The sequence below is a fragment of the Tursiops truncatus genome, chromosome 8 (assembly GCF_011762595.2).
Source record: "Tursiops truncatus isolate mTurTru1 chromosome 8, mTurTru1.mat.Y, whole genome shotgun sequence".
Classification (NCBI taxonomy): Eukaryota; Metazoa; Chordata; class Mammalia; order Artiodactyla; family Delphinidae; genus Tursiops; species Tursiops truncatus.
The window spans coordinates 95,593,685-95,607,911 of NC_047041.1; the positions used below are offsets into that span (position 1 = coordinate 95,593,685).

Sequence of the window (14,227 nt, forward strand, 5' to 3'; positions counted from 1 at the left end):
AAGAGAAGAGAAATACTCAGCTATGGCTCTTTGCCACTGTCAGAATCCTAATTCACTGGCCCTATGGGGCTCTCCTCACTTGGAGCAGTCATCCTGTATGCAGACAAGGAAGTATGGGATTCAATCAGTATTGTGACTGACTTAGAAATGTGTGGGTATGTAATTAGTTTCCCTTAGGAAGTCACCCCTTCAGAATTCAAAACAGACACACATATCGCTTCAAAAACTTTTATTTGTATGAACAGTTCCTAGCTCTTGGCTTAGCTTAGAGCTTTTAAAAGAATAGAGACCTTATATATTTGAGTTTGAAAAAAGTTTCTGCGATTAATCAGAAATAATCCTTTCTACTTCTTTCTGGCTTACTCCTTGGAATAAGCCAAAAATAAAACCAAAGTATACATTTCTTGACAGACAGATGAAAAACAACAGACAAACGTCCTAAATTCTAGGGTAGACTCTTGCTGGTGAAGGACACCTTCAGCTTAGTCCATTCTCCCAACCAAAGCCTGAAGGAGAACTCTAACACCTAATTCTTCGTGGAAAAATGACCAATTAGCCACTTGACAGGCTATGGAAAAAAAGGAAGACTGGGCATCTTTCCTTCTGTCCCGGGATCAGGGGTGCTTCTATGTAACACTGATCAGGTAAAGAGGGGAGGCAGTGCCTAAGGGCGGAGAAGAGGCTTGCTCTACGTGCTCTGTAGGGAGGCACAGGATTACAAGGGGATGGCGAACAGGCTGGCCTACTCTCAGTTCAACCAGCCAGCTGAGAAGCAGCAGTCTAAAAAGCCCCAAACGGAACACCCTTATGAGTTCAAGGGTTGAGGCGCTGCCTTTCTAACATGTGCCAAAAAATAACATAGTACCTGAATGGGGGCCTCCGGGACTTTGAGTTTGGATGGGTAGGTGCTGGAGAAAGGGAGGGCAAAAGTCAGCCGCTCTTTCCCTCACAGCCTTAGGCCAACACAAACTGCAAATTGGTAAGCAGCACCTTAATGCCTCTAGTGACAGTTACAGCCGAAGTGGCAGGATCAAGCTTGTAGGTGTTGGCATCCCCCTTTTTATATCGGTCCCGAAAAACATAGATGCTCCCATTACAGCTGGCAATCTTCCAGAGGGATGGGGCAGAGCTCCAGGCCTCAGGAAGGCAAAGCCGGGTGAAGCTGTCTAGCAGGGGATTGTAGCACACCAGGGAGTCCCCTTCAGCCACGATGAACACCAGATCCTTATGCACAGCTGCGTGCATGCGGCCAGCGAAGGGCAGCACATAGGGTTTCACGTGACACTTGTCTGTCTCTGTGTCAAAGCACTGGATGAGTCGGGATGGTTTGGTAAAGAAGTCCAGGTCATTCTCCTCCCCCCCTAGTAAGTAGATGATCCCGTTGAGGTTGGCACCAGCGGCCCCTGACACAGCCACCTCTAACTGGGTTGTCTCAGTCCAGACGTTATCACCTACCCGATAATAGATAACTGCATTGGAGAGGGTATCCTGCAGCGTCTTGCCACCCAGTGAATATATGGCATCTTTCCCGGGCACAGACACCAGGGTGTGCTGGAGTCGGTCACGGGGCAAAGGCGCACACCATTCCCAGTCCACAGTGGCATTGTTGCACTTCCACATGCGCCGTGGGATGGACCCTCCCACCACATACAAGTCTCCGCCATGCTTGCAGGCTGCAGTGATCTGGTGGCACAAGCTGTTTTGGCCACTTACACTGATGGAGTCATCTTCTGCACAATGTAAGGACACAGCCAACGAGTGGGTACGAGATGACTCTTTCCCGATCAGGTAAATGTGTACATTCTCCCCAATTTCCTATTGGTGAAATTAAAGGTATAAATGGTATCTATCAGTTCTAGGCTAAGGCTCACTTGAGATACATATCCTTAAGGTCCTAGACCACACACTTGTACCTTGCTCTAACCTACTCTGCTCTAGTTACTGTGTGTCATCCTGACTCTCCTCTAATCACTTTCAGGCATCTTATGCTGAAAGAGAAAACCTGTTACACTCATTCCAGCCTTTTTTATAATTATCATGATCTGCTACTTCGGATTATTAATGTAATGATGAGAGTAGTTCTCTCAAGGAGCTTTGGAGCCCAGAGGCTGGTGGCTTCTGGTCTCACACACACATCCTCCTCCCCAGCTCTTATCAGTTTCAAGCCAGAGACTTATTTACCAGCATCAAAGAGGCCAGGCCAATAAATGGCTGGAATGCATGGATATCATGGTGCCCAACCCTAAAGATATCTGCCTTACCTTCAAGCTAGTCCTGAGTGACTCTGAAAAAGCCTCTCTTTCTTCTTTATTAAAATTGATCCAGGCTTCTATTGCCTCTGTTGGGTTCTGGGAACATGGAACTCCATCTGTAAAAACCAGAGGAAAGGTATGGTCAATGGCAATCTGACAATCCAAAAGGGAAATTTAGAACAAGTGGCTTTAAAAACGTGAACATCTTTGTCAGACTACCACCATGTATGTATATGTACGTGTATGAGAAATTAACATAAAATTGCCTTGTTTCTTTTTTTAAAATAAATTTATTTATTTATTTATTTTTGGCTGCATTGGGTCTTCGTTGCTGCGCGTGGGCTTTCTCTAGTTGCGGCGAGCAGGGGCTACTCTTTGTTGCAGTGTGCAGGCTTCTCATTGCAGTGGCTTCTCTTTTGCAGAGCACGGCCTCTAGGCACACAGGCTTCAGTAGTTGTGGCACGCGGGCTCTAGAGCGCAGGCTAAGTAGTTGTGGAGCACGGGCTTAGTTGCTCCACAGCATGTAGGATCTTCCCGGACCAGGGCTCGAACCTGTCTCCCCTGCACTGGCAGGCAGATTCTTAACCACTGCACCACTAGGGAAGTCCCTGCCTTGTTTCTTTTAATCAAAATGGATGATTTGATATTCTCCTACTTGCCATGGAAGCAATTTACTAGGCTACAAAACTCACACTTGAAGTATGGTTATACCTCACTTGTGGAGTCAGGATTGTTACCTAAAAATTGGCACATCACTTGAGAAGCTTCTTATTTAGGTATCTTGACTCACTGTCAATTTACTTATGTAACTAGTCCCACAAATACATGCAAAGTACAGAATGGATGAGACCACTTACGCACAAGAGAGATTAGAATATAAATGCAGATAGCTCCTCACTACCTTTTGTGGCTAAGTGCTGCTGTTTTTCTTTTCAATCCAAGATTTGTATATACTGTGAAATGTTGCTTTGTTTTCCTAGCCTCTCCGTCTGGAAGGGACTCTGTCTCTGATATCAGCTACTAAATCTCAACTTACTCTCTCTCAGAAGGTATCTAAATTCTTATCAAGAATAATAATGTAAACTAACACCAGGAAGCCTGAGGGTACCCTTCTCCTAAACTAGAACATTCACTGAACATCATACCGGTGTAGCTGGGTATGATGTTCCCCCTCTCTCAACTTACCAGAGATGATATCAGTGAGTAGACGGTGGGGCAAGTGGAGAAATTCCTCTGTGCTCTGCAGCTGGGCCAGGTGGGCCTTGGCACAGTGCTTGGCAGCAGTGTAGAGCTCAGGATCACTGTGTCGATCTGCCAGCCACATCACCTGAAGACAGTTGCCCACCTGCACTGTGCGGGCCAAAAACCGAGAACACTCCTCAAAGAGAGATGTCAGCTGATACATGTCTGACACCTCATATATTTCCTGCAGCTCCTCAGCTCGAAGTTTCACAGTCCCATGGTAGATATAATCAACCAGGAGCTGGAAAACAGACTCGCTCACATCCTGCAGCACAATTACCCGGTTGTGGGCCTCCTTCAGGTTGGAAGTGAACATGGACCGGAAGAAGCAACTCTGAGCTGAGAGGACCAATCGGTGGAGCTGAAACTCCCGGCCTTCCACTGAAATGGTGACATCAGCAAAGAGCTCTTCCTCCAAACACAGTTTCATGATGCCTTGAGCCACACGGCCTGAGTGTGACCTATCTTTGAAAGTGTAGTTCACAAAGTAGTTCTCATCCATGGCTGCTCCAGGCTCCTCTGGTGATTCCATGGTAGTAGCCAACTTCTCTCTCTGCCAGTTGTCTGCAAAACACCATCACCCTGAATAACTGAAGTAGTCCATAGCCACAGCCTATGAATCCAATTGTCCAATGCAGGGAGGGAGAAGGGAAAAGTGAGGGCACAGTCGGCCCAGATTAGCCTTAGTCCTGGCCCTGTTAATGACATCTCTGATGTTCTCCTTCAACCAAAGCTGGACTCACGCTCTTGCAATGACATCACATTCCTAATGAAATAAAAATTTCGTACTCTGGGTGTTTCCCTGAGAAAACACGGAATACTCCTTTCCTTTATGTAACAAAAGGCCTGGTATTTAGGTCAACACATGAAAGCGAGGGATTGGAGAAAGCCTATGATTTTAAAAGCCTGGGAAAAAGCCTTACTAACCAAATAATTATTAGCATAAAACTTGTGAGGCTCGGGGCAGCAGAACCTGACAAAAAGATCCCCATGTCCTTGTGGCCAAGCCCCTCTTTCCCCGCGCAGGGAATCCAGACCTTACAATCTGAGGTTTGTCCTAGGACATCTCTCAGATCCACGTTTGCTCTTTTCTGAGCCTCTCCCCGGCACTTCCCCGCTCGTCCTAATGACTCCCCAAGGCTTCCTCCCAGAACTCGAGACGGAGCCCAGCCGTCCCTAGCACGGGGCCCGAGGTAGCCCATCGCCACGTGCAGGATTCCCGCTCCACCTGGAGTCGCCTGGGAAACGGCCGCTAGGGAAACCGTTCTTCTCTCCCCCTCCCCCTAGCCTTGCCCAACGGCCCTCATCAAAAGCTTAGCTCAGGGAGCGGGGGAGGGGTGTGGAATGTGGAACCCAGACTTCTCGCCCCTTCTTCTCTCACCAGTCTGGTTCCTTAGGATCCTTGCCTTCTCTCCAGCCTCTGTCACACCAAGCTAGGGCACGTTCACGTCACGGTTTCCCCACCCGCTGGCTTCGCTTTCTCACCTGCCTTCCCTCCTTTCATTCCGAAGCCCGGAACCCGGAACCCGGAACCCGGAACCTCTGCTTCCGACCCCGCGTCCGCCCGGAAGAAGATCTGTTGCACACTTCCGTTTCCGGTCCGTGCCCTTGGGGCTCCGTGTCCTATGGATCTGCCCTCGGCTACCTGGAGTGTATCCGGGGAACATGGCGGCGGCGGCGGCGGCAGCAGCGGCTCGGAGCTGTTGGCTGGGGCTCGTGGGGTCCGCTGCGCTGGCCAGAGGTGAGCAGTGGACAGCTGGCTGAGGCCCGGGGCAGGAACGGCTACACGCCCAGCGCAGGGAGTTCCTCAGGCCTCACCCTGCGCTTCGGTGTCTATCTTCCCATGCAGTGGCCTGGAGACCCTTGGTGCTGTTGCTGCCGGTGAGGAGGGAAAGCGCCGCGGCAGACACGCGCCGTGAGTATGTGCGGGTCCGGCCCTTCTCGGGACTACAGGCGGGGCCCCGTTCATTCCCTTTGTCAGATGTTTGCCCTTGTCCTGGGCTGCCCTCCCCTGCGTTTCCTCGCAAGTCTCTGTTTGTCCTTAGAGAGCTGACTCCAATGGTCCTCACCCTGCAGGCAGAATCGGGCCCTCCCTGTGCCCTTAGGCCTCTCTGTTATGGTCCTGTTGCCCCTTGTCCATTTCCATGATTCCCTTTTTCTCTGATTAAACTGGCATCTCTTTGAAAGCAGGAAACATAAACTTTGGGCTTCTGAGTCTTGTTATAATAGTAGCCCACGTTACTTGAATGCTTATTGTGTGCCAGGCACCTTGCTAAGCGATTCATGAACGATTATAGTTTCCACAACCATCTTATGAGATAGATAGTATTATGCTCTTCTACTGTAGAGCAGGAAATAGTCCAGAGAAGTAACTTGCCCGGGATCACAGCACTAGTAAGTGACAAAGTAGGCCTGCCTGCTGCCAAAGACAGAGAAAACAGTTACTCTGCGGCCTATGATGTGTGGTTGCTCAGTGATTTAGTGTTGTACGAATGAGTGTACGGAGATAAGTTACAGTCAATATAAGCCGAGTGGGAGTCAGGAAACCTGACATTTCCCCCTTTCTGGGCCTCAGTTTCCTCATCTATGTCACAAAAAAAAAAAGGTTTCAACTACATAATCTGTGATGGCTCTTCAGCCCTGAAGTTCTTAGCTGGAGAACCTGCTATGAGCCAGATGCTAAGGAGATAAAGAGAAGCAAAAGTTCTGATTCTCACACTTAAAGAGCTTCTAGTGTGGTAAGAGAGCTGAGACATATGCTGCTTTTAGCAGAAATGCAGGCATTGTGAAGGAAGAACCACGGAGTAGTTTTGAAAAGGGTCAAACACCCCAGCTGCAGTAATAAGGTGAGTCTTTGTGGACTGTGTAGGTGGCATTTTCCTTATGTTTTCATCACTTTCTGTTCCATGGAAGAGGAAGCTTCCACTTCACCTTTCTCAAGGTTCTGCAGGGAGTCCTGACTGGGAAACGGCACCCCTTACAAGCTCAAGAGACTGAATGCAGGGCTGGCTGCTGCCTTCTACTTTCCTTACTTAAATATGCCTTCTCCTTCCAGCCACTGTCAGACCACAGAATGATGTGGCCCACAAGCAGCTCTCAGCTTTTGGAGAGTATGTGGCTGAAATCCTGCCCAAGTATGTCCAACAAGTTCAGGTAATATTCACTACTGTTGTTCGGGTTTGGGTCAAGAAAGAACCATGTTGAGACTTCCCTGTCAGTCCAGTGGTTGGGACTCCGCACTTTCGATCCCTGGTTGGGGAACTAAGATCCCACGTGCCACGTGGCACGGCCAAAAAAAAAAACCCAAAAAACACTGAAAGAAAGAACTGTGTTCTTAGGGCATGTGGGAGTGGGCAGCCTGGAATCAAACCACAGACTCCTCCATCCCAACTTGGTCTTTTTTCTCTGCCTTTAATCGGGAGACTCCAGCTGAAGTTAGCTGCTCCCTCCGTAGCTTTGTTCCTTCTCCTCTCCTGTTCCATGTCTGCAGGTGTCCTGCTTCAATGAGTTAGAGATCTGTATCCATCCTGATGGAGTCATCCCAGTGCTGACTTTCCTCAGGGATCACACCAATGCACAATTCAAATCCTTGGCTGACTTGACAGCGGTGGATATCCCCACCCGGCAGAACCGTTTTGAGGTCAGTCAGGAGACTTGAGGTTTGGAGAGTAAAGGAGGGAAAGGGGACAAAACAGTTTTAGGGTGATAGCTACCTTTGGGAACCATAGCCTCCTTAGTTTCTGTTCAGGTCAAACAATACAACACAGCAGTTAAACCAGGGCCTCAGAATCAGGCAGACTGAGTTTGAATTGTAGCTTTGCCATTAGTAGGCTGTGTGGCTTCAAACATTTTGTTTGATTTTTCTGAATTTAGTTTTCTTATGTGCAAAGTAAGTACAAACAAAGCATAAAACCACCCTATCTGATAGGGTGGTTGTGAGGATTAAATGAGATAGTACAGGTAGACTGCTAGCACACAATAAGTTCTCAATACATATAGTTATTGTTATTGTTAGTATGGTCATCTACTTTCTGCCAGATCCTGGGATTGAGAGAGAAATAACACCCAGTACCTGCCCTCCAGGAGTCCCCCACACTCTAGTGAGGAAGAAGGACACATAAAACAGTTTACTGTAATAACATAATTCATGGGATATTATAAGAACACAGGAGAGGCACTTAGCCCTGTCTAGGAGGCTTTTATGAAGGGAGAGAGAAAGTTTGTGCTGAATCTTAATGGATAACTAGGAGACCAGGAATTAGCCCAGTGAGGGAGGGCAGGTCGGGAGGCATCCAGTAGCATGAGCAAAGACAAGCATGCTGACAGGCTGAGCTGTAGGGTGGCTTAGGCCTTTGGAAGTAGTTGCAAGGATAAGAGCATCTTGAGGTTTTGAAGTTCGGGACAGAAGGCAGGTTCACAGGGTGGAACTTTAACCCACCCTGTATCCTCATTATTATGCTCCCACTCAGGGACTTCTGTCCCAGACCCCTCAGCCTGTGGTCCTCTTGGTCCTCCAGCTCCCTCCATTCTCCCTAGATTGTTTACAACTTGCTCTCTCTGCGTTTCAACTCCCGGATCCGTGTGAAGACCTATACAGATGAGCTGACACCCATTGAGTCTTCTGTGTCTGTGTACAAGGCAGCCAACTGGTATGAGAGGGAGGTGAGTTACTGGACGTGGTGGACCCACCTCTGGGCCGGAGTTGCAGAACTGATTGAAATTACTGGATACAGTGCAGCCCCTCACCCTGTGTTGGCTGTGATGGCTGATTGCCTGAGTGCCTCTTTTTTCTAGATTTGGGACATGTTTGGAGTCTTCTTTGCTAACCACCCTGACCTAAGAAGGATCCTAACAGACTATGGTTTTGAGGGACATCCTTTCCGGAAAGATTTCCCCCTGTCTGGCTATGTTGAGGTAGGAGCCTTGGAACTGGGCAGCAGTCTGGGCAGGGAGGACCTGGTAGAGATCCTGGGCAGGAATTATGGCCATTGGATTGTGGTGGCTTAAGAGCATCAGTACTGGATTCCATCCTAGCTCCACTCTGACACAGTTTTGTCATCTGCAAAATAGGAACAATAATAGTACTTAACGATAGTAGATTTGCAGAAAACTAATTGATGTATGTTTAAAAGGGGAGTATTGTAAATGTTCAGTTGATGTTAGCCATTATTTTAATGGTCATTTTAATGACCAAGGCAGACTTAAGGACACAGCTTGTCACCAAGATCTAAAGTGGAGTATCTTTTTACCCTGCCCTGGATCTCTGAGAAGGCAAGACACTACATGTTCAGCCCTTGAGAATGGCCAGAGGCAAGACCAGTAACAATTGCCTGTAAGAGCCTTATAAGGCATTTCAGTGCTTTACTTTACGATTGCAACATGTTGCAGGTTATTAGCAGGAAGATGGCTTATTATATACACACACACATGATTTTGTAGCAAAGTAACTTTTTAGAAATGTTGGGATAGTGGCAATCCAGCCCATCACTTCATACCCAAATGCTCCTGTTTTCTTAGTGTTTAGTTTAGCATGGTCCCATTCCCAGCACCCAGTTGTCTTTACCTTATCCAACTGATCTTCCAATAACAAGAAAAGCCATGCCACATGTATTGCCTTGCATCTTGGCAGTGATAATGCCAAGGTCACAGGGCCTGAACTTGAGTGCTTGCCAGCTTAGGTTTGTTGTTTCCAGCCACTGACTTGCTCCCTCATCATGGGCAAACGCTTACCGTCAATTTATAAGAGTGTGTTGAGGGAATTCCCTGGCGGTCCAGTGGTTAGGACTCCACGCTTTCACTGCCATGGGCCCACGTTCATTCCCTGGTTGGGGAACTAAGATCCTGTAAGCCGCACAGTGCAGCAAAAAAGAAAAAAAAAGAGTATGTGGATGGGTGAGCAAAGTCAGTTCTGGTGGAAAAGGAGCTCAGAGCTCCTGATGTGGGGATGGTGGGCAGGGGGGCCTGCCTGGGTGATGGCAGGGCATGAGATAGAGGCCATTTTAGACTGTTTGGGTTGTGGTCTGATGGGTAACACAGATGAGGATGGAGACTTACAGAGGCTGGGACAGGAGTCAAGGACAGAGAAGTAAAGGGGCTGAGGAAGGCTTTGGGAAAGTGGGCCTTTAGTGGCTGTAGCAAGGTCTTCCTTAGTGCTCAAGCCTGCCTTTTTCTTCTGCAGTTACGCTATGACGATGAGGTGAAGCGGGTGGTGGCCGAGCCGGTGGAGTTGGCCCAAGAGTTCCGCAGGTTTGATCTGAACAGCCCCTGGGAGACTTTCCCTGCTTATCGCCAGCCCCCTGAGAGTCTCAGGCTTGAAGCTGGAGACAAGAACCCCGAAACCAAGTAGTTTCAGGGAAGGCATGTGTATCCTAGAAAGCGCCATATCTATCATTGAGCGTCCCTGTAAATAAAATCCTACTTAGATTCACCACTTCTGTGTGCTTTTTGTGATACGCGGGCCGCTCACTGTTTTGGCCTCTCCCGTTGCGGAGCACAGGCTCTGGACGCGCAGGCTCAGCGGCCATGGCTCACGGGCCCAGCCGCTTTGCGGCATGTGGGATCTTCCCAGACCGGGGCACGAACCCGCGTCCCCTGCATCGGCAGGCGGACTCTCAACCACTGTGCCACCAGGGAAGCCCTGGATGTACTTCTGAGAGAGATTCTGGAGCTGAAATTGAAAGTTCTCACAGTCCACAGGGCTCAGGATGGGTGCGGCGGGGCCTCTCCTGAGAATTGGAGGGGTCTCAACGACTGCTAGAGAAAGCCCCTTGTCACAGCATACTGTCTGGCGGCAGCTGATGGATCCAGGGGCCTGGGTGGAAATAGGGCACCCTCCACCCACCCTCATCCTCATCCTATGCAAACAATCACAGGGTTCCATGGGCCAACAGTCAGAGCCAAGAAGAGCTTCAGCTCATTTTGAACCCTGTGTCCTGCTCCCTGCAAGCTGACAGCCCATCATGCTTGGGCTAAGGGAATCTTCCTGCACTCTGGCCTGAGCTGAGAATGCTGTAAGCAAGCAAAGGGGGTCCCAGTCTGGGGCAAAAGACAATCAGGAGCTGCAGGTCTGTCTGCCAGGAAGCAGCACTCCGCACCTGGCCAGTGTGCAGTCTCTTCAGCCCCTGGCCGCGTGCCTGAGGTGGGAGTGTTTCTCTGCCTGTCGGTGGGCCGCTCAGCCAGCACACCAGGCAGTTGGAAGATCAGGCTTTGTAGCTGTTGCTCTTGGCTACTGAGGGGCTCCCTGGAGGCTGGGCTGGACTGGGTGTCAGGGGCTGGACTCAGCTGCAGAATGTTTTGGGGGTGACGACAGATAGTAGTGTAACTGCCTGGGCTCTTGCCTACCTTTTTTTTTTTTTTTTAAATTAAAAAAAATTATTTATTTTTGGCTGTGTTGGGTCTTCGTTGCTGTGCGCGGGCCTTCTCTAGTTGCGACGCGTGGGCTTTCTCTAGTTGTGGCGAGCGGGGGCTACTCTTTGTTGCGGTGCGCAGGCTTATTGCAGTGGCTTCTCTTGTTGCGGAGCACGGGCTCTAGGTGTGCAGGCTTCGGTAGTTGTGGCACGTGGGCTCAGTAGTTGTGGTGCACGGGCTTAGTTGCTCCGTGGCATGTGGGATTTTCCCAGACCAGGGCCCAAAACTGTGTCCCCTGCATTGGCAGGCGGGTTCTTAACCACTGCACCACCAGGGAAGCCCCCCTCTTGCCTACCTTTTTGGAGGGCTAAGTCAGAGCTGTTTGCTACCAAACACCTTCTTCCTATTAACTAAGCATCCCGCCCGTCTGGGCAGGAATAAGCTAAGGGCCTGACAAGCCAGGAGCCAGGCTCTTCCTGCCAACAACCACAGATTCCACATTTCTGTGGGATGGAAAGAGCCCCTAGGAAGCCAGAGCCAGCCCCTCCCTGTTAAGCACGGAAGAATGACACGCCAAGCAGGGAACGGCTGGAGCCTGCAGTGGAAGGTTGGAGCCCTGGTGTGTGGGAGGCGGACAGAGGTGCAGAGAGCAGCCGGGGAGAATAAGACTCAGAGGACGTGTGGGCCATGGCTGGGACGATGCAGTTCCTGGCTTGGTTAATGGTAGCCATTTGCCTCCTCCCTGGAGTGACTACAACCCAGCACCGTGCAGGTACCGGGGCCTTAGGGTGGGGTGGACAGGAGCCAAGGAAGGCTGCTGGCTGACAGCAGTTACACTTGGTCCTATCTGAGCCTAGCAGGGCTTAGGAACTGAGGGCATGACGGGTAGCAGGCTGACCTGCGCTGCGGGGTGGGGGAGGGAAAGGTGTGGGCCCCACCCAGAACCAGAAAGGTCGGGGTGAAGTGAGGGGAGATAGCCCTAGGTGCTCTCAATGGGCCTGGGGCTTATTCTGGCTGGTGTGCAAAGGAGGACCTCTTAACCTGCCCTGGGCTTAGGACAATCATTCCAAGGTTTAGGCAGCACCCCAGAAGAGGGGTGAAGGAAGCTGCAACAGACATCCTGCCTTGCCTGGCCTCCCTGCCTTGCACACGGTCACTTACCGAGAAGCAGGAAAGAAAGAGGTTCTTCTCAAAGGGGTCCTTGACCTTTGGGGAGGGTCACTGGCAGTTTCAGGTCACGCTGTCCCTAGATGATTATATAGGAAGGAGAAATGGGAAGTGAAGTGTCTTGTGACCCGTTGGCCTGGAGCTCCTGGCCAAGTGAACTGTAGAAGTTCCAGGAGGAGTCCTGGACGTTTGCCAAGACCGTATCTGGGTTTGGGATGATGCTTTTGGGATCACAAGACTATGCCTTGTGAATGAGAGAGTGAATGTCAATGTGCGTATGTGTGTGGGGGAGGTGGGCATGGGATGGCATTCCTGCTCCTTTGTAGATAGAAGAACCTCTAGGCACCCCTACCAGGCAGCTTGAAGGGACTCGTGGGAGGCTGGGGTGTTCAGGGTGGAGCTTGGCAGGGCCCTGACCTCCTCTCTGCTGCCCCAGGGCAGCCCATGGACAGCACCAACGTGGGAGGTGGCCTGCAGGAGCCAGAGGCCCCGGAAGTGATGTTTGAGGTCTTTCCTCCAGCCTGGGACATGGGGGTGGGAGTGTCCAGATGTCCCTAAGCTCAGGGTTGGGAAGGGGGATGCCTCAAGCTGGGGCTGCTGGGGGAGGGGAGCCAACCCAGCATGGGTCCTGCTGCCTGCTTATGCCCCCCCGGCCCCGCTCCCTAGGCCCCAGCCCACCCCTTACATGGCTCCCCTTGCAGCTGCTCTGGTCTGGGCTGGAGCTGGATATCATGGGGCAGCTGCACATCCAGGACGAGGAACTGGCATCCACACGTCCAGGCCGCCGGCTCAGTCTCCTCCTGCAGCACCATGTGCCCAGGGACTTGGAGGGTGCTGAGCAGCGGCTGCAGCAGTTCCAGGACCTGCGGAAGGGACCCCCTCTTAGCCCTTGGGACTTCGAACATCTGCTCCTCACAGGCCTGTCCTGTGTCTACCGGCTCCCTGTGGCTAGTGAGGCTCAGGAGAGAGGTCGCTGGGCCCAGGTCTTCGCCCTCCTGGCACAGGAAACACTCTGGGACCTGTGCAAGGGCTTCTGCCCCCAGGGCCAGCCCCCTTCTCTGGGGCCCTCGGCCTCTACCCTTGACCCCTTCCCCTAACCCTCCCCTTTTGCCTGTCATTCCCACCCCAGCCCCCTCCACCCCGCCCCCTACCTGAGCCAGACCCATCTTGGCCAGGGGCCTCCATCTGGCACCTGGTTTTTCCCACTGTGTTCGGGCCTCTGGGCTCGGCTTGTACCCCAGACCCCAGCTTACCCCTCCCCCATCTTCTTCCCTGGGCCCAGGCTCTGGGTCCCAGGCAGCAGGCACAGACCTAAGGGCAGGACTTGGAGGCAGTGTGTGTGGCGGGGTGGGGGTGGGGGGCAGGGGGTGTAGGGGTCAGGGTTGAGAAGTGTGTTTAAGGGATGCTGAAAGGGAAGCTCCCAAGTAAGGCCAGGTCAGACCCTCCAGCTCCTACCTAGGCAGTCCCATGACAGGCAGAATCTACAGGAAACTCGTAAGTGCTCAGTGCCCAGTCCTAATGTAGACACCTCTTTTAAACCCAACCAAGGCTCTGGGGGTCCCTAAGCCTCCAAGTACCCCATGTGGGCTAGGAGAATAGGCTGGACATTTTTAGGTCAGTCTGTTGGAGGAATGGAGGGAAGCAGGTTGAGGAACATTATCTTCTGTGGGGCAGGGAAGTGAGAAGTGTTTTTTGGTCCATATCAACAAGGCTCAGAGGAGGGAGTAAGGCTGGAAGGGGACTGAGGCTGGCTGGTGTAGTCCTGATCCTGTGTAGCTCATCCCATAAAATGTTCTGTTCTAGCCTCCTGCAGCCCTGTGTCCTTCTGTTGTCAGAGTAAGCTGTTTAACCAGTGCCTTGAGCAAACCACCCTCCTCATCCCGGGAGGGCAGGAATCAGGGCAACCAGATATCAACTGCTTGTCCCATGCGCACGCCCTACTGGGAAAAGGAATGTACCGTTTCCTTGAATCCCATAGCCCCAGTGAGGCAGCGGGGTGAAGTCCCTTGTCACAAAAAAGAACCAGATGGGCCCTAAAAGTAACGTCGTAGGTCAACGGGGAGGAATTACAGGGACTGACTGGAATGGGACATGAAGGGGAGGCCCAAATCGGGGTTAGGCAAGTAGGGTTCAATCAAATTCCCACCTCCTCGCCCTCCCAAGGCCTGACTGAATGCTGCCCTCTGCCCTCCGACCCCCACCCGGGGCCAGCTGTAGTC

General features: G+C 51.3%; 3 protein-coding genes across 8 annotated transcripts; 2 read left to right on the plus strand and 1 right to left on the minus strand.

Annotated features, from left to right (window-relative positions):
* Window positions 1-214: 214 nt before the first annotated feature.
* KBTBD4 (kelch repeat and BTB domain containing 4) lies at window positions 215-5,115 on the minus strand. Of its 4 annotated transcripts, none has more exons than XM_019948175.3 (4): window positions 4,980-5,115; window positions 3,438-4,058; window positions 2,262-2,368; window positions 215-1,815 (listed from the first exon to the last, which is right to left on the minus strand). In XM_019948175.3, exons 1-4 carry the CDS (start codon window positions 4,996-4,998, stop codon window positions 955-957), a joined length of 1,608 nt encoding a protein of 535 aa, XP_019803734.1. In that variant the 5' UTR covers window positions 4,999-5,115; the 3' UTR covers window positions 215-954. The 4 variants fall into 4 exon arrangements, with proteins under 4 accessions (XP_019803734.1, XP_019803738.1, XP_019803735.1 ...); XM_019948179.3 differs by having other exon boundaries at window positions 3,438-4,260; XM_019948176.3 differs by having other exon boundaries at window positions 4,876-5,022.
* Window positions 5,103-9,921, plus strand: NDUFS3 (NADH:ubiquinone oxidoreductase core subunit S3). 2 transcript variants are annotated; one of them, XM_004313418.3, is made up of 7 exons: window positions 5,103-5,235; window positions 5,344-5,409; window positions 6,550-6,647; window positions 6,985-7,134; window positions 8,031-8,156; window positions 8,289-8,408; window positions 9,673-9,921. In XM_004313418.3, the coding sequence occupies exons 1-7, from the start codon at window positions 5,160-5,162 to the stop codon at window positions 9,838-9,840; spliced, it is 804 nt and encodes a 267-aa protein (XP_004313466.1). In that variant the 5' UTR covers window positions 5,103-5,159; the 3' UTR covers window positions 9,841-9,921. The 2 variants fall into 2 exon arrangements, with proteins under 2 accessions (XP_004313466.1, XP_033716599.1); XM_033860708.2 differs by lacking the exon at window positions 8,289-8,408.
* Window positions 9,922-11,392: 1,471 nt separating this feature from the next.
* On the plus strand, window positions 11,393-13,825 carry FAM180B (family with sequence similarity 180 member B). Of its 2 annotated transcripts, XM_004332352.4 has the most exons (3): window positions 11,399-11,613; window positions 12,445-12,515; window positions 12,710-13,825. In XM_004332352.4, exons 1-3 carry the CDS (start codon window positions 11,529-11,531, stop codon window positions 13,103-13,105), a joined length of 552 nt encoding a protein of 183 aa, XP_004332400.2. In that variant the 5' UTR covers window positions 11,399-11,528; the 3' UTR covers window positions 13,106-13,825. The 2 variants fall into 2 exon arrangements, with proteins under 2 accessions (XP_073665063.1, XP_004332400.2); XM_073808962.1 differs by lacking the exon at window positions 12,445-12,515 and having other exon boundaries at window positions 11,393-11,613.
* Window positions 13,826-14,227: the final 402 nt, after the last annotated feature.